Source organism: Melozone crissalis, unplaced genomic scaffold (assembly GCF_028551555.1).
Source record: "Melozone crissalis strain CALT ecotype California unplaced genomic scaffold, PUWL_Pcris_2 ptg000036l_1, whole genome shotgun sequence".
NCBI lineage: Eukaryota > Metazoa > Chordata > Aves > Passeriformes > Passerellidae > Melozone > Melozone crissalis.
In genome coordinates this window covers 13,379,574-13,398,440 of record NW_026535814.1, presented here as the reverse complement: position 1 = coordinate 13,398,440, position 18,867 = coordinate 13,379,574, and the positions used below count along the sequence as shown (strand labels likewise).

General features: G+C 44.4%; 1 protein-coding gene across 1 annotated transcript in view; it reads left to right on the top strand.

Annotated features, from left to right (window-relative positions):
- The window catches only part of LOC128941563 (phospholipid-transporting ATPase ID-like), a 63,848-nt gene that overhangs the window by 1,865 nt on the left and 43,116 nt on the right, over positions 1-18,867 (top strand). Inside the window, exon 2 of the mRNA XM_054283398.1 lies at positions 10,491-10,549. Coding sequence (XP_054139373.1) covers positions 10,491-10,549 — 59 coding nt within the window. The remainder of the gene's footprint in view (positions 1-10,490; positions 10,550-18,867) is intronic.

The following is an 18,867-nucleotide window of genomic DNA, read 5'->3' as shown; positions in this document are numbered from 1 at the left end:
ATTTAACTAGACGTGTTAACTAGAATGTTAACTAGAATGTCAGTGTTGAAGTGCTGTTTTAATCCAGGAGTTTATGAGTCTTTGTGTTTGTAGAAGTCCAGAGGACTGTGCTGCCTGAGAGCAGGCAAGGCCCTCCCACAGGGAACATCCCATGTGCTCATCTTGGAGTGGCAGTACTGCTTATGGAAAGACCAAAATTCTGTTCCAAAAACAAAGCTGGATGACGTTTAATCTTGCTGAAGAGCCATGCTCATGATATGACTTTAATTGGAGGGAATGTTTTACCTCAGGCATCAGCTGCTGGACCTGGGATAAGGATTGCTCCCATGAGACCCAGCATTTTTCCCCAGCAAGGCATGGTTTCCACATGAGCTGAGGTGCAGGTGAAATATGATAGGTCTAGTTTAAGAGGACAGGTTACATGGTCTTAAGTTTCTTGGAGATAAGGGTTGGCTTTTTATAGTCTCAGGTTCTTTATAGAAGTTTATCAGGAGTGTAACTAAAACGCAGCTCATGTTGACACACAAAGATGCCTGGAGGAGACCAGTTGCTGGGTGGTGAAGCTGTTCCAGCTGAAGCAGGGAAGTACACCTCTTAGATAAGCAGCAGAGGTGTTTCTATGGAAAAGGGGCCTGAGATCTTTTTACACTGAGGTTTAACCTACAGTGGACATGGGTGGACGGGGGGCACTTCTAGTTCATCAAATGTGTGGAGGGTTGGAGATGACTGATTGTTGGAATCTGAAATGCAAGGAATTCTTAGAACTTCGGGCCTGTAAGTAAAAGCTTCGAATTAAACACCGAAGTTAATCTGAGACCTTGGAAGAGGCTTCTGAACTTGAGTACTAGAAGGAAGAATGTGGATTTATAGTTTAAAGCAGAGACACGTTAAGTTAAGAAGAAGAAAGTTTCAATGTAGGGGAAAAAAAGTACTTACAAATGTAAACAAGACGTTTAGAATGTAGTACTGTAGGTTTGTGTATCGTAACATGATTGGCTAAGAAATTGGTAGTAATATTGGCTTATCTTACAGTGTAAGATTGCCTTACACTGTAGCATGAGTCTATAAGATGAAAGATATAAGGATTGGTTTAAAAACATAAATATCCTTGTTGGTAGTGCTTTATTGGTCAAGAAATCCTTAAAAGGCCTTGTAACTAGGCGTTTTGTGACCTTCTGAACCATGTAGTAAAGATATGAGCTGAACTCACCCTTCCTGTCTATGTAGAAGATAAAAAAAATAAATCACGCAATCAAAAACAACTCAGAGGTCCCATCTCTAACTCATTCAAAATTCCTTTAAAAATCCCCATAACTGGTGCCCTGTGATAACTGTGGACCATCTCTGTTCACTGGCTTCCTCCCATGGTGGTTTAGTTCAGCATTGGAGCTTCATACCTCAAGGACAGGGATAGGCAGGTACTGTCCATCAAAAAAATGGGAATAGAGAGCAGGGAGAATTCATCTACACAGATGGAAAAGCAGTCATCACAGATGGAAGAGCAGTCATTACTGCAGTTTTGTCTCCATAAGCCCAGCCTCAGGGCACTGTGAGAGCAGGAAGGAGGTTATAAATCGAGCTAGGGCTTTTGGAAAGCTCTCCTGGGTTTTCCTTCTTGCCACTCACCAAGGCAGCTGGCCTTGGAGCAGGCAGGCTCTGGGCAGAGCTTGGCAGCTCCTGAGGAAGGCAGCCCATGACTGGCACATCTAGCTCAGCTGCCTTCTGGGACTCCTGTTCCGATCCAATAGGAAGTGTCTCACCACAATAGACATTGAGTATGAAAAATGCATTTATTTTTACATAATTTCCCATGAGGGAAATAACTGTGAATTGAAAAACTTCTCAAAGTTCGTTTTGGAGCTGTATTTATTTTTATGATTTTTTGCATCACTTCCTATCACTGTGCATTGCTGTTATTAACAACAAGTGCAATTGTGTTAAGCTGTGGAATTTACCAGCATGTCTAAGGGATACTGTTTTCTAGTAAAGGAAATTATATGTGCCAGCCACTCACTGTCAGACTAGTTTTCAAAATAAAAACAAAAGACAAAAGCTACTTTTTTTGGACATGCTAATATTAGTCAAAATATTGTGAACTATTATCAGAAATAAAACCAGGATGCAGAGTGATACAAAATTCTAAACCAACTGTGGAGGGGGAAAAATCAGTTTTTCAAAATGAAGAAAAGACAATTTATATTGCTATTATATTTGAAAAATGTGTATTTCATTCTGAAGTGGACTGAAACAAATATGAGAAGACATAGATGCTTCTTGAGAATTAATTTGCTGCCAGGCATTTTTGAGACATGATAAGTCCCCATGTCTGCCCAGAGCCAGGGCAGGTGACTGAGATATTGCCAGGAGTAGGAAAGGAAGGAAAACCAGAGCTGGTGTTATTGCAGGAGATGGGAAAAGGGAAGAGATGAGTCAATCTATGTCCCTTCCTAGAAAAAGCTACAAGAGAATATTATCAGGTTTAACGTTATCCAACACTTCTTCCACCTGTGTCCCAAGAGTGCTATTTGACCACAAATGTTGTACATGCTGTGAAAATCTGGGGCATCCTTTTGGAGCTGTCTTTTCTTCTTTTCTCTTTTCTTATGGTGATAACAGAAAATGCTGCTTTTAGAAAAGGGCAGTGTCTACCATTGAACTTTATGTTGATATTAAAAATGCACTAGACCTAAGGCAAAAAAATATTTTCACTTCACCCTCAGGGTTTTTTATTTCAGACCTTTCATCTGCTGTATGATAATGGAGGAAGTCAGTACATCACCAAAGTGGGCCCTCTGTTAGTGATGCCAGTAGCAAAATATTTTGGCTTTCTATGCCCGGGATATATGGAATGTTTTACTTATGTGAGAAATTCCACTATGTGTGGTGTTTGTTTGATGCTTAGCAGGAGGCTGAGCTCAGTACCAATCACCAAAGACACTGACCATGACCACAAAAGGGTATTTGTTGCATTTTATTTCTTCAGGAGGAAGGAGGATTCTTGGTTTTTGAGGCAAAAAGATATAATTAATATATTTATTTAATAATGGAGGGACAGGAAGGATGAAAGAGGGCTAAACCCATTGATGATGGTGTCCCTGTAAGGTCATGGTGTATGCTTTTTCTTAATTAAATGCCTCACACTCAGCACAGTCTACTCCATTTCTGAGATGAAAATGCATGTGATTGCCAGCATAAATCCTCTCCAGCCAGAGCACTCAGTGAGTCTACACAGAAGAGGGGGCATCTGCACATTAAAAATGTGTGGGTTTGTAGCATGGAGTTCAGGAGAGCCCCTCCAATGAGTCAATAAAAACCCACATTTGCTTGCCAATCAGCTGAACATGTTCCTGCTCCGAGCTGGGCTTGGCTCTGACCTCCCTCTCCCCCTTTCCATCCCAGTGGTTTCTCAGTGCTGCTGCTGCCCCAGCCACGCTCACTGAACCCTGCCAGGCTCTGGCTGCAGTTCAGGGCAGGGATGGGCTTTGGTTTCGTGCTGCAGAGCAGCAGGTGCACGGCACCGCTCAGGTTACAGCGTGAGGGTGGCATGGCACTCAGGAAAGGAGGGTCTGACAAATGTCTGTGTCCCAGACTGGCTGTGAAATATAGATATTTAATCACTATGATCCTCAACCTGTCATACAGCTCTTTGCTTCACCCATGCATCCTGTGATCTATATGAGAGGGTGAACCTTTGGTGTAAAGATCCATGGCTTTGGTGTTGGATGAAGTTCACTTGTTGCAGCTCTGATGCCAGAAGGGCACTGCTGTGTTATGAATGTGAAATTCTGTGGTACCAGTGCTGTAAGAAATAATCCCGTTGTCTTTAGCCCAGTAGCAGGGACTCTACCCAGACACAGCACCTGCAAATCGAGACACTTGTTGCATAGTTATTTCACCTCAAATGGTTGCAAAAAGGGGCAATTATTGCTTTTAGGTGCAATGAGACTTTAGCTATTAGCTTGTATAATTACCTCCTAGTAGAAAAAGGTTTTGGTTGCCTAACACAATATATGATGACTTGCCCTCTCCCATGGAGTTGCCTTGCAGTGGAGACTATAATTCTCAGGTTCTTTGAGGGGAGGGTAGAGGGAATGATTCACCATGGCAGTTTTCAGTCTCCTGTGCACATAGAGGAGCGGTCCAACAAAGACCAGAAAACAGGGCCAGGATTTGTTTGTCTGTCAGGAGGTGGCTGGTCTCCTGGATGCTGGGTGTGAGGTGGCCATACCAGAAACTGGGCCACACGGTGATGATGAGGTGCCCAAAAGTAGGGACAACAAAAGTTAGGAGGGAGGTGAGACAAGGAGGAGGTGGCAGGAGACACATCATGAGATGTGTGACTAGAGGGGGTCTTCTGGGACCTCTTTCAGCCTGTTGCAGTAGAGACCTGAATTGCAGTCCCAGTAGGGTCAGTTCCCTTGGAGCCAGAACAATCTGTTACAGCTTTCACAACTTGGTAATAGCATTGCTAAGAACCACTCTATAAGGGAAGCTGGGGAAATGAGTCCAGCTCCTGGATGCCATTCTTTGTAGCTGGTCCAGGGCAGAGTTTTTGCTCTTGAGGTCACTTGTTTAAAGGGTGGAGGAGAGATTATTATTTTCACAGAGTTTATGCTGTCTCCGTTCTGTTGTCAGGGTTAGTTATGCAGGCACTCCCCTAATTGGGCTGTGTTCATTTCGTGCACGGAGTATCAGTGCCTAGTTTGTATAGCACTTGGCAAAACCAGGCAGACCTTAACCTCCCATTTCTTGGAGCCACAAGACCCAATATCTAGAAAACTTTTCCAATACCCTGTTGAAAGCACTTCTCTTGGCAAATGCTCCTTAGCATAAACCAGAAACTAATTTCCAGGCTGTCTGACCAGATCTTGAATCTAACCTTTTGCAGGACTTTTCCATGCAGCAGTCCTGAAGTAAGAAGGCTGGTGGGCTGGCCAGTTACATTTATAGCTGATTTTTTGGCATGGGTTTAATTTTATTAAATACAGATGTTATTCTGAGGTTTAGCTTCTAAAACTGTCTGCCTGAGAAAACAGGCATTTTCCCAGTGACTTGGTCTCAGTGGTTAGACCAAGAACTGGGCACTAAGCCATATTTATGTACGCCGAGTTTCCACTGATGAATAATTTAAAATAGTTTTCAGTGGCAGTGAAATGATAACTTGGAGCACAAATACCATTCCTTCTTTCCAGTGAATGCAATTTGCAGAAGCAGAACATTTGATTTACTTAGAGATATATTAAAAAGTTTCAAGAAATGAAAAACTTCTCATCTGATATCCGTACAGCTTCGCTCTCCCTTTTTCCTCATTGCTTTCAGAATCAACAGGGCATGATAAGACACGCATGCTTGGATCTACAGCCAAAAAACCCTGAGTTATGGTTTCCTGGCAAAGCTGGTGTAATGCTTGACTTTTCTTAATATTTTGTTTATTGTGATCATCCAAGAGACTTCATTTCTGTCCAGACTGTTCCAGAAACAAATGAGAGTCGTGTGGTCTGCAATGGTTGAGAACTGCTGGATTAGGAGGCAGCAGTAGGACCTCACAGTCCTCAGCTGGTAAAAGCCACTAGGCAGTGCTGCCCTGTGCATGTGGTCACAGTGGTTCTCCCTTGGTGTAGCCAGAGGACAGGAAGCTCTCCTTGCTGATGCTGTTGGATGAGGCTCTCTGTGACATTTATTGTGGCTAATCTTGATTTAGCCAAAGATACTGGTTCTTACCCAGCAGGAAAAATTAAATTTCACCACTAGGAATTAGCCTTGTATTTTGGCCTTTAGGGACACTGCCTCTGAGAGACATGGACTGCTACGGCAGGCAAAGGCTCCATTCAGTTTTGAACCAGGTTCACAGTTACCTGGGGCCTGAAGAAAGGGTTATCACAGGAAACCTGGCCTTAGGTGCTGTATGGGTGTGCAGTGCCTTGATTCTCATTCCTGTTCTGTTTCATGTCCCACTGCCTGCCTCACGTTTCTGTGCCATCCCAGAGCTGTTTGCTGCCATTAATATTTCTCACATAAAAGCCACTTGGAAAGTGCATCTCTCACTGTTCTGAGAGGCTCCTTTCCCTGCTGGGGCACATACATGTGTCAGCTTTTTTCTAAGTGCATTTGAGACTCTTGAGTTCAAATCCATGTGTCAAGTGCCTCTTCCCTGGCTGCCAAGACCCTGGGGGCAACCTGAGAAAGGGGATGGCTTCTTGCTCCCTCAGAGTGCCCTGGGAAGAGCAAAGGAGCTCAGGGCATGTTCAGCTGTTGCCTGCAGCACTTGGATTTCCGCTTCTGCATGCAGAACAGAAATCCACTAAGGACTTCAGAAGCTGCAGTGTGTGACACCGAGGCTCTCCAAAGCTTTGTCATTTATTCCTATCTACATTAACACCATTTATCTTTTCTGAGGCACTTCTTCCAGGGCTAGGCTTGGAGCCCTTGAGGAGGGGATAAGGGTAGCACTTACTGTACGGCAGGAAACAGGCAAGTGTTGGGAAGTTCTGTTTTTTCACAAATAGCTTTATCTTTCATCGGCTTTAAGGATACCAGTTGTTCTCAGACAAATTCCTGAAGGAGCACACAACACAATAGTTGAAGCCCAGCAAGTCTGAACCTCTTGAGCTCTGCTTCTGTTTTCCTCTGGGACACCAGATAAGTGACTGATCTCTTGGTACATTGTTCTCCCTATTGTGAAGATAAGAAAAATTTGAGGAAAGCAGTGAAGGATTAAGCACTTTGAGGGTAGTATTGAATGAAGCCACTGTGGTTGATCTGAATTACCCATTTTGGGGCAGATGGCAGCTGATTTCAAAATGACTGATACTGTTAGATGTGCCTGAAGAAGGAGAAAGGCACGTTTGCCTGCTAACATAGCTTTACATTAGTGATTAGAGGGCTTGATGAAAATAGCCTACAGACAGAGACCAAAAAATGGTGACCTGAAAAAGGGCTTAAAAATTAGGGATGCTATGTATTTACAGGGTCATTGAAGGAAAAGGAGGAAGGCTAGCACTTCAATGCATTGAACAGCTTAGACTCTTGCTAATGCAAGAGTGAGCAAACAAGAAGAACTAGATATCTTAACACATCATTTAATAGGTGTAATAGACATGTGCTGTGATAACTCACGAGGCTGGAATATTAATAGAAAATAATAAAACTAACTCTGTATGGTTAACAGAAGCTTTCCTTTCATGACTACATGGTCTGAAATGCAGCTTGAAGAAAGAGATGAGCAAATTGCAAATCTCTTAGTAATGCTACAAAGTAATGAACACAAGCATAGAAAACCAAGAAGGGCAGTCTTTTATGAAAAAAAAAGAAAAGAAAAAGAGGAAAAAAGAGAAAAAAGAGAAAAAAGAAAAAAAAAAGAAAAATACTTTTCTGAGAGGCAGGATATAGTGGTAAATGAAGAATTCCATCCATGCAGAGGCAGAGCTGGAGAGAAGTGTAGAGGAATACGACCTACTCAGCTGGCACAGAGTTTTGGTGCAGAGGTGGGTAACTTTTTGGAGAGGAGAGGAGGTTGTTTCAGAAGTGATTCCCTCCAAAAGGGAGAGAATGGGAGGAGCTGGCTGGTCCTCTGAAAGCTGAAGGGAGTGTAAACAGGAATAGTTATGAAATGATGTGATGATACTTAGGAAAAAGTGACAGTATCAAATTGTTTAACATTGACTTGAAGAAGGAAACCTTCAATAAATATGAAGAACTAATAGCTGAGACCTCATGGGAAGGAATCCTAGGGTGGGGGGAGAATTAGACAGAGCTGTCATTTCCTTAAATAATTTATATTAAAGGGACATATATTATTAATTGATATTAAGGGCACATGTATAAGTTATCACCTTTCAGAGAAAGGCTCAGAAGGATGAGTGAAATGGTGAAATCAGAAGCTCTCCATTTGCTTCAGACAAAGGAAGGATGCCTCTAGAAGGTGCAAACCAGTTTGTTTTATCCAGCACAAACAGTGTGGTAAAGGCTCTAAGTGAGCAAAGGCTATCAAGGACATAAAGGGCAATAAAAGTTGTTCTGTAAGAGTTGGGGTCTCTGGGGAGGCTCAGTGGAAAAAGCCTAGCAAATAAAGCTAAGAAATCAGAGGGGTTTTGTTGTGGTGTCTTTGTTGGGTTTTTTGGGGTTTTTTTTGTTTTTCTTTTTTTCCCTCTAGATATCTAACATAATGCTTGCCAAAAGCAGAGGAGAAAGGGATGGATTTTGGGCTGGAATAGAGAGAGAATGGGTTGACTGGGTAAGGTAAAGCATGCCCTGGAGCAGTTCTGCCTTTGAGAGTCTGGCTCACAGGCAGGCAAAGTTCAGAAGACTGGGAAGAGAGCAAGCAGAGGGAAAAGAGAAAAGCTGAGCAATTATAGATGTATTGGCTTCACTTGAGTAAAGGTTAAAACAATACAGCAAACCACTTCAAAGTAACTAGGAGTGTGTGTGTGGGGAAGAGATGATTAACAGTCAGCAGTCCTGAAAAACTGCATCAAACCAGAATTAATTCTGTTTTAGTGGTAGCTGGAGGGCTATTGAAAAAGCCTCAGATAGCTGCCATGTATCTTGACTGTCACTTGTGGCATTTTTACAAGTAAACTGGAGATACGTGCTTGAGATAAAATTAATAAAACTGTGAGTGCCAGATTTTTCAGAAAAAAAATACATTAACAATAGATATTGATGACTGATAAGGAAACTTGAAAGATTCATCAGAGGTATATCCCATCCTGAGTCTGGTATTCAATATTTACTTCTACATCTTGACTGACAGAATAAAGAGCGCACTCAGTACATCTGTGAATGGCACCATGCTGGCAAGAGCTACAAGCACACTGAAAGATAGGATTGGAATTGACTGGTTGGAGAAATAGTCTGAAAGAATTTGGATGCAGTTCAGCAAGGACAAATGAAAGATTTGCATTGCCTGATGAGGCATCTGGCTCTGCCAGAAAGGATCTGCCAAAATGGCTCATATTCTGGGAAGCCATCCTCTGTGTGCTGGTGGTGCATAAGGATGTTACTTTTAATCACTCCTGGGTGAATTCTTATGCATGATGTGCATGGTCTGCAAGGAAAGTTATATGTCCCTTGTGCCCAGGTCAGCTTTGGTAAGGCCTCAGCTGCAAACCATGGCCCACTTTGGGCATCCATCCAGAATGGGCTGAACTAGCTGGGAAGCCCCCTGGAGAGCACCAAGGGTGATGTTCCTTCTGATGGATTAATGCATAAGAACTGACTGAAGAAAGAGGAGCTGCGTACCCTTGGGAAGGCTAGTGTAAGGCATAACAGCCTTCAGGATGTAGTGAACTTGGAATCACAGAATCCCTGCACAGAACAGCCCCAAGAACCACAGCTCGTGCCTGAGAACATTGTCCAATGTGTCTCTGTCAGGGTTGCTGCTGTGCCCAACCACCCTCTGGGTGAAGAACCTTGTCCTGATATCCAGCCTAAACTTCCCCTGACACAGCTTCAGGCCATTCCCTCTGGTCCTGTTACTGGGCACCAGAGGGGAGATCAGTGCCTGCCCCTCCTCTTCCCCTCTTGGCGAAGTTGTGGACAGCGATGGGGTCTCCCCTCAGTCTACTCCTCTCCAGGCTGGACAGACCAAGTGATCTCAGATGTTCCTCATATGGCTTCCCCTCAAGTCCCTTCACCATCTGCTTGACCCTCCTTTGATCTCTTTCTAATAACTTTTGCGCCTTTTTGGGCACTGTGGTGCCCAAAACTGCGCACAGGACTCAAGGTGAGGCTGCAGCAGTGCAGAGCAGAGTGGGACAATCCCCTCCCTCAACCATCTGTACTCTTGGCAAGTAGCACAAGGAATGTAGGGGAAGCAGAAGACCACCTTTGACCCTCCTGGGAGAAGACAAAACCTCTTCAAATTGAAGTAATGAGTTTTATGTTAGATAATACAAGGAAAGACTGCCCTAGGGGGAGGAAACTTCAGTCCTGGAATAGGCAATTGAAAAACAGCTGGTGCTGGAGCTTTCTATTTCATTTTTGGGGAAGACAGGCAAGCCCCTGCTTTGAGGTAAAGGACAGATTTGATGACCTTTTGATATCCTTCCAGTAATTTTTGATTTCATGACAGCTGTGGGGATGGTGTCCCATCAGTGGGATGACGCTCAGAAATGCACCTGTACTGGTAGAAGGGCACCAGCTGTAGGCTGATGGCAAAAGCTCCAGAGACTTCAGGGGGAAGAGAAGGAGCAGGGCAGGAAGAGTGAGCACCACTAGCTGAGTGGGAAGGTGAACAACCTCACCAGGCATGGGCATTGCAGCAAGTGGTGCATGGAGGAGACTTGTTCCATGGTGTTAAGAGTGCCATGGTGCCATCCACAGTGCAGCTCCATCAGTGCCACAGCCACTCCAGGTCCCTGACATGGGGCTCCCATTTTCTATGTCACTCCCTTCTCGCAGCTCTGCTTGCACTTTCTGATGCTCCACTCACATCTGTATTGACTCTGCTTACCCTCACGCGTGATTGATGTGTTTCCTTTTCTTTGCAGAGGAAGAGAGACAACTTCAAGCAAACAACCGGGATTTTAATCTGCAGTTTGAATATGCTGTAAGTAACCAGTGTGTGTTGTTTCATGCAGATGTAGTCACAGATGTAGCTGCATCTGTTTCATGTCTCAAGTGCTGTTTCAAAGGGGTGAACAGAACTGCATGCCAGCTATGGCTCTGCAAACCAGGCAAACACAAGCCAGATGAACCATCAGAGGTGGATTGCTGCTAAGTCAGCCTGAAAAATGGGCAGCTGAAGGAGATCCAGTTCTGGAAAAGCATGGCACAATGACTTTGCACACTTACAGAAAATTATTTGTGAGTCAAAGCGTTTGCAGGATCAGGCTCCAAGGCCTTTCAAGAACGGAACCTGGGGGAAGTTTTTTCTGTGGAAATTTGTCTCCATTTAAAGTAAAACATGAAAGGAAATGTGTCAGTTCCTCAGCTTTTGCAGTGAAATCATCTCTGTCAGGAAGGTTTTGAATCTGGCCCTTGTGGCTTTCTGCCAGCTTTTCTGCCAGATTCCTAACACTCTACTTAGGTTCACTTCTTAGGTGCCATGAAATCTGTGATTCCAAAGTGCACCTTGACACAGGCTGGCTGTGTCCCAGGGCTGCCAGGCTAACTTGCCAGGGAGCCCCTTGGGCAACTTCATTTCCAAAGCTTCTGGGCCATTTTTTGATGCAGAGGAGGGCTAGCTCAGCCTCTAGATCTGTCCTGCCTGCAGGGGCATCCCCTCTGTGAGGCTGCCCTGAAGCTGCATTCTTTCAAAATGTTTGCAGCTGCCAATTAATACCAAAGTGAATTTTGTGAATTTTTGTCCTTTGAATATCTGAATTCCAGTGGTGAAATTAATCATTCAGTTACTTGGGAGCTCTTTGAATCATGTTTTGGTTTAGGAACATCACCAGTGTTTTCTTGGCAAGAGGTGAAAACACTAAGCATTTTAGAACACACTAATTTCTTGTGATGGGGACAGTATGATTTGCCAGCAGGTTTGACTGATGGCAATATGTGGTTTTCAGTAGTTTTCAGCCACAAACATGGGTTAGAGAGTCCCAGTGTCCAGAGATGCTGCATATGTCCTGAATATGAAATGCATGGCAGTTAATATATATGTAGTACTATGCAGCATGAGTGTCTTATCAAGACTGGTGATTTGAGACTGGGGAAGTGAACTTGATTTGCACACAACCTGTCAGTAGCATGCTGCAATGGTTATTGCCACTACACATGGATTTGTCATCTTCCACTGAATGGCTGCAATGCGCAGTAGTGGGACAAAAAAGTAGGAGGGAGATGGGCAGGTATGTCAGGGTAGAGGCAACAAGCAACTCTTCTGGTTCCATGCCTAATTCTGTGAAAAGCCACTCAGAAAACTGACTTTGCATGACAGTGCTTCCCAGCTGATTGCTTGATTGTGCCCAGGGGTTTGCAAATAGCCACAATTAAGTAGACAACTTTGAGAACACTTCAGAATTTCAGTAAATCTGTGATTAGGTGATAAAGTGAAGGCAGCCAAAAAGCCAGCTCAGTATAATTCGTTAAAACTTGGCAGTGAGTTTCGGTAATCATGCCCCTCATTTTAGTCAGCTATGGCTCATGATTTCTGGAGTCCTGTGTAGACTGAGGCTTGGGAAATCCAGGAAACTGCCCAAAAGAGCCAAGCCTTGAAGTGGCGAGTGGATGGTGGGGTACTAACAGACTTTAGGTGGTGATGCAAGAACTGCCCTAACTGTACAGGGCTGCACAACATGTCCTGGGCTGCTTATTTCCAATTAGTTCTAGCAAAAGTTCAATTTATTAACTCCATGTTACTAGGGTGTATGGAAAGAACTAAACTTGCTCATAACTTACATCACACCCCATGCTGTAGATTGCTGATTATGTGGGAATGACAAAAAGGGAGATAGTCTCCTGGCATCCTACCATAACATATGTATGGTGCTCCTGAAAATTAGCTTTTCCAGGCAAGGGTTAAATTTGGGTACCTTCCTCACTTTCAGATTTGACTCATCATGGTGGGGTTGCTCTGCTAAACACTAGGATGTGGTTCAGGGGGAAAGGACCACTAAGAACCAAAAGAAACCCATGAATATAACAAAGCTTTCTTTAAAAGTATTTTAGAGACAGTGAAAGTCACAGGACTGAGTTTCAGATTTCTTGGTAACTCAAGGCCACATTAGCCATAAAACCTATAGAACAGGTTCTTGCAACAAAGCCAGGTGAGGTGGTAAATGTTTCTTTAGGGTGAGGCAGTTGCTTAGAAAGGCCAATAAGGAAAAAGAAAGGGAAATGCAAGCGTAGATGTTGCATATTGACTTTCTGGTGCAGCCAGGCTTTCTGTCCCACCTGCTGTGAAGATTGAGCCTTTCACCAAACGGGCAGTTTCTGTTATGTAGGCATAGATCAAAGGTACAGGGGTGTATTGTCCCTCTTTATCACAGCAAGAGCAGGGAGGTGTGAAAGTACAACCTGAGGTGGGTGTGTTGTCCCTGAATATCCCTGTTCCTGGTGGGACTTCGTCCCTTGCTGGTGCAAAGTCTCCGGGGTATCTGTGAAGGGAGAAGAGAGGAACTGATAAAGACTTGAAAACTCTATTGTGTGTGGAGTCTGACATCAGCTCTGGCAGCTGCTGAAGGGTGGCCCAGCAAGACTCCCGAATGGCTCAAACCAGCTTTGCAGGAACCTGGTACTGCACCGTGGAAAGCCACGTCTGCCACGGCGTGCAAGGGCATGTCCACCTCCATCACTCTACAGCTTCAGGAGACTTCAGAGGGCAAATTCCCTCCCCGAGCTGGCAGAAAATACGGGAGATGCTAAGCAGCAGTGTGTCCTTGCCTGCCACACTTCCCCAGCCATGACGCCTCAGTAGTTGAGCAGAACGCTTAGAAAAATTAAACAAACTTTAAAACAAAGTGCTGTGCAGTTAACTGGAAGGGCTGAGTGTGAAGGTATGAACACTACCCACCAGCTCACAAAATTAGTAAGGAATGACTCAGAAACAGTGTGAATGAGTGGCATGAAAAGGCACTTAGAGCAGCACAGGAAAGGGCTCAATATAGGTCAGTAAAAATGAAAAGTCAAGTCCCAATCCTGTGTTTATTCACAATGCAGACAGAAAGATCCTTCCTGAATTCAGAAAGAAGTTTGTTCTGTGTAAAAACTGAAATAAAGTGGAAATATTGCTATACCACATCTGCAGGGTGGCAGATGTGGTACAGCAATATTTAAGTACTTCATTCAACTTAATCTGTCTGCAGTCACCCCAACATAGCTACAAAGGGAACAGCCTCTGTGTGTCCACCACGATGGGCTCTCCACCAACAATCTAGAGAGGAAAATCTCTTCTGAAGAGTTTTAATGTTGATCTGATCCTAGTTCCTTTTTAATTCTTTGCTTTCACATTGGAATTTAGCACAGCTGCACTGGGACGTCATGAAGGGCTGCGAAAACAACTTTGAAATTGGCTTTCAGACAATAGGAAAGGAAATGCAAGGCCTGTGAGTCAATGACAGATTTCACCTTGGATCAGGACCCAGGGTCAAGCCAGCATTCTTTCATCAGGACCAGCAGCAAGGGGGCTGCTTGGACTCAGGTCACCTGATGAAGTCTCTTGTGGAACAGGAGGGATGTATATGACTTCCTATAGCCAATACACATTGCCTGGGCTGGATCAGCAGCTGGGCTCTTATCTGTTTGAAATGTAATTGGAGAGCAGGGAGCTCTGGTAATGGCTCAGACTCGGCTCCACCTCCTCTGCTTGCATGCTTTGATCTCAGAAGGCTGCCTGGTGGGTGATCCTCAAGGTCCTTATCAGCATGGTCAGGGTTGTGGCACCAGCTGCCCTCTCTTCCTGTCTCAACCTATAAATATCTCCCAGTGTCTCTCAGGCTCAAGGTAGAAGGGAGTGTGGTGTGATGAAGTGAAAAGTGGTCTCAATAGTCCCTGAAGGAATAGCTACAGCAGCAACCTGCACTGCTCTTTTTAGTGAGGTGTAAGTTGGGTCCATCTAAAGAGCACTTGAGGCACTGTCAGGGAGCAGCCAGGGCAGGGCTGAACTTCGAGAGGGGCAAGCTGGAAGGGGAGGTGATCCAGCTCAGGCAGAGCTCCCACTGACCAGGGTGCAGTCCTGCAGCATCTGGCTGGCAGGGACAGGGCAGGATGCTGGTGATGGGATCCATCCTGACCATTCCACACAAGGTGAGGTGATGAGCCAGGTCCAGGGCCCTCTTAGGGAACCCAAGCGGAAGTGGTGAGAGACAGGGCTGAAGACAAATCTATAGCAGGGGTCTAAGGTCCATCAAAGAAGTAGAACTGGATAGATATATCAGGGAAACAAGGACAGACGACAGTCTGGAGATGGGAACTTCTACAGCATAGCTCAGGTGAGGATAAAAGCTCCTGGCTGAGCAGAAGTGAACTCCTGAGCTCTGGACAGGGATTTTTTTGTGGCTGGAGACACCAGGTAAGGTCAAGGTCCTCAAGGCATATCAGGCCCCTGAGAAGCACATAAACATAGAGCTGTGCCAGATGTGGTCTTCTTTGGATCAGGTCTTCATCAGATTAAGTCTCATGGAGAGAATACTCTTACCGCACTGGCTGGGAATCTTGTTGTGTGAGACCATAATGAAAACAAAACAGTGGTTTGGAGTTTGTCTCCTTTGCACCACTCAGCAGTGCTCTGCCCTCCCCTTCTTTCCTCCTTCCTGGCAGGCAGCAGCTTCAGGTGCTGAGCTGTGCCAGAGGATACCACAGTGCTGTTGAAGGGGATGCCTAAGAGAGAAGACCTTTAGGTTATTGTGCTTGGCTTGTCTGTGAGCAATGACATGAGGTTACCGAGTTGTGCCAGCCCTGTGCACCACCATTATGATTAACTGCTCAGTAATGAGGTGACACCAGACTGCAGAAACAACTCAGGAAAACACAACCAGTGATCATGCTTTCCTACAGATTTTCATGGCATACCCAACATGTGATGAGATCCTGGAACTCACTTCATTAGTGATGTCAAGAGAGAGTCGAGGGGTTGCATATGTAAGACATTCCTATCCTTTTTCTGTTTAAAGAAAAGAAAAACTGGGGGGGGGGGGGAAGAGAGAACTGTGCTTTGGAAATTGGCATTTTTATTTCTAGTGTTTGGTCAGTCTGTTACTCCTGGGAGTTTACTTTTTTACAGGGACTTTTACAGGGACCAGATTAACACCACCACATCCTTTTGGCCTTTATCAGTCTTCTCTTGAGCTGGGACTGCTGCCTAACATCAGGAATAAGTCAGTGAACTTGGGAGTTTTAAAACTGATCTGATCTGACTGTTCTGTACTCCCTGTGAAAACAAAGTCCTGGTGGCACATTATGCACAGTTACATGAGTTTATTAAAATTTTTCATGAGCACATTCACAGCACTGTGATCACATTTCTGCTTATGGCTTCTGTGTTCTTTCCAATGGCACTGCTGCAGTTAAACAGAGTGCCATGGAATTGCACTTCTGCCACCTCCTCGGAGAGGCTTTACCAAAACACCTGGGAAGGACATTTCTGCTGCTCAGCTGTTCCATTGGTCTGTGCTACACAAGTACCAACAGGATTGCCAAGTGTTGTGACATAACACCTCCCTGTGGGGTCACCAAAGTCTTGCTAAAATTTACTTGGGGTTAGGTTGTCCAGCTGCTGGGAACTATTACGTCACTGAGCCAGGGGTATAAATTCAGTGGGTCAATACCTTGCCATACACTTTAGCCCCGGTAATCTAGCCACAAAAGCATCAGTGTCTCTTATTTCCAGTGACTTTTATGGCAAGGAGATGATTTGTTTGCTCAGCGATCTAAGGTAGGAGCCATCTGCTGAGTTTTGCTTGCTGTTGGACGTCACAGGCGGGCTTCTGAAAACACCCCCAAAGTAACAGCTCATCCGCCAGATCTGGACTTGTGTAACTGTGGAGAGATGAGCACTATTCTTAGGGACAGCATTTTGGTGGAGTCACACCTCCAGGAGGTGTGAATCTAGCCCCTGAAAAGAGCAGATGAGAATAATCCCTCACCCACAGACAACATTGCTCTGGTGTCAAGCTTCGCATCTGGGGAGCTCCAGGCTGCCTGTGGGTAACCACGCTCAGACCTGCTCATTTAGGACACAGGTGCATGCAGGGACTGCCCTTGCACAACCTGAGCTCTGGGGCAGATCAGGGAGTAAATGTAAAGCTCCCCATCCCCATCTTTGTGCTTAGCCCATAGAACTGCTCTTCTTAGCTGTTGATTTTCATGAAGCTATAGGAAAATCAGAAATTTCAGTACGGCCTCTCCATACCTAATTGCTGTTACAAAGATTATTCCTCTCCATGACTTTTTCTCCATGGGAGTCTCCCCCACTGAAGGCAGAGTGTGGGCACAGTGAGGCAGATGATGTATTAGAGGCATTGCTTGTGAAATGATGGCTGCATGTGGACCATTTAATGCACTGCAGTGATGCAGGCTCCTGTAGCACCCCTCCCACCCCAGAGTCAGGGTCTGGTCCAGCTCTAAAGAGTGACAGGATTTGATGATGTTAAACATCACAGAAGGGGATAAAATCAAGAGCAGAGGCCAGCTGAGATCTCCCTGTAGCTGGCCAAGAGCCTGAGCTGCCAAAGCACACAGCCCTCTAGTATTGTCTGAAAACATAATCAATACCTGAGAGAATTGAGTTTGCTCAGCCTGGAGAAGAGAAGGCTTCAGGGTGACCTAGCTGTGACCTTCCAGTAGTGAAGGGTGCCCATAAGAATGATGGAAAGGGACTTTTTACAAGGGCACGTAGCAGACAGGGCAAGGAATGGCTTCAAACTAAGGGTGGGTTTAGATTAGATACTGGGAAGAAATCATTTACTGTTAGGGTGTTGAGGCACTGGCACAAATTGCCCAGAGAAGCTGTGGGTGCCCCATCCCTGGAATTGTTCAAGGCCAGGCTGGAGCAACCTGGTCTGGTAGGAGGTGTTCCTGCCCATGACAGGGATAGTTGGAATGAGATGATCTTTAATACCCCTTCCAACCCAAACCATTCTATATTTCATTATTATGTGATACCTTGCATAGTGGTTCAGCTGTATCTGTGATGTAGAAATGCAGAGTTTTGATTTGGAAAGGCTGAAGTTTTCTCTAGTTTGTCATTATAATTTGCTATTGCTATGCCTCTAGCCCCTGAGGTCCATGAACAAGTTATGTGTTTAATTAGATATATTTATAGTAATTACAAGCTCTTTTTTTCTGGTGATTAATTTTAATTATAGATTCTAGAAAAATGAGAAGATTCATGACAATACTCCCTGTCCTTATCCTCAGGTCTAAAGTGCCCTAGTGTCCCAAAAGACAGTATGTGCCCAACAATATAATGATCCTGAACAACTATGGAGAAAACACTGACTATCCAGATTCCTGCAGTTAAGCATTTGGAAGTTGTTATGTCTGGGGTTTTTACCATGCCTAATGGCAATAGGAAATAAAATGAATGGCTGTGGTTCATTCAGTGATTTTCCTGACGTAATTAATGGACAGAAATAGAAGGCAGGAATTGAAATAAACCACTCCCATTCTTTTCTTATTCCCTTCTGAGATTTTTGCACGCAAAGATCTATAAACTTTATCTGAGTGTTTACTGAGTAGTTTTTCCCATGTTATATGCAACCCTCTGAAATCTGTTGACGCACAAAGGTCAAGTCCTCTGCATTTACTTTTTCCTGCAGCAACAATCTTCTGTTTTTTCTTTAAGTAATTGGTCATAATAGTTGTCCTCAGAATAGTGGGCAGGTTTCTTTGTTTAGATCCAGCTTTTACTGAAAAATTTGCTAGACTGTGTGCTTGATGGACACAGTCTTGTCAAGCAATTTAGTTCCTAGTATGCTGGGTTTGCAGAGGATGCTGTTTTTCCATTGCTTCTGTTTCAGCAGCGTTCATGGAGCCTGTCCACAACACATACCCTACAGTTAAGGATTTTGAAATAAACCAAATTTAACTACACATCATGGCATAGACAGAGTTAACCACACTTGCAGGTAGCTGCATGATACCAGGAGACAGGCAATATTCTATATATGATGATCACTGATAAATATATTTTCTTGCTGGAGTCCAGTCAAGAGGAGGATTTGGCTAGCTCTTCTACAAAAGCTGTTTTAATTTCTGCCCTTTTAGAGATTTACTCATTTGGCTTGTCCAAGGGATAAAACCTGATTTTAATGCTGAAGAACATCCGCTGTATAGTGTGTCTGAAGGTAGAGAAATCCAGTAACTGCCAAAAATGGAATAGCTTCCCCCACACATACCTTTCAGTGCTAACCTGAAATAATTGGTTTAGTGCTGGAAACATGCTGATGCATGTCAGCGTAGATGTCGAGATCCCGGATTAAT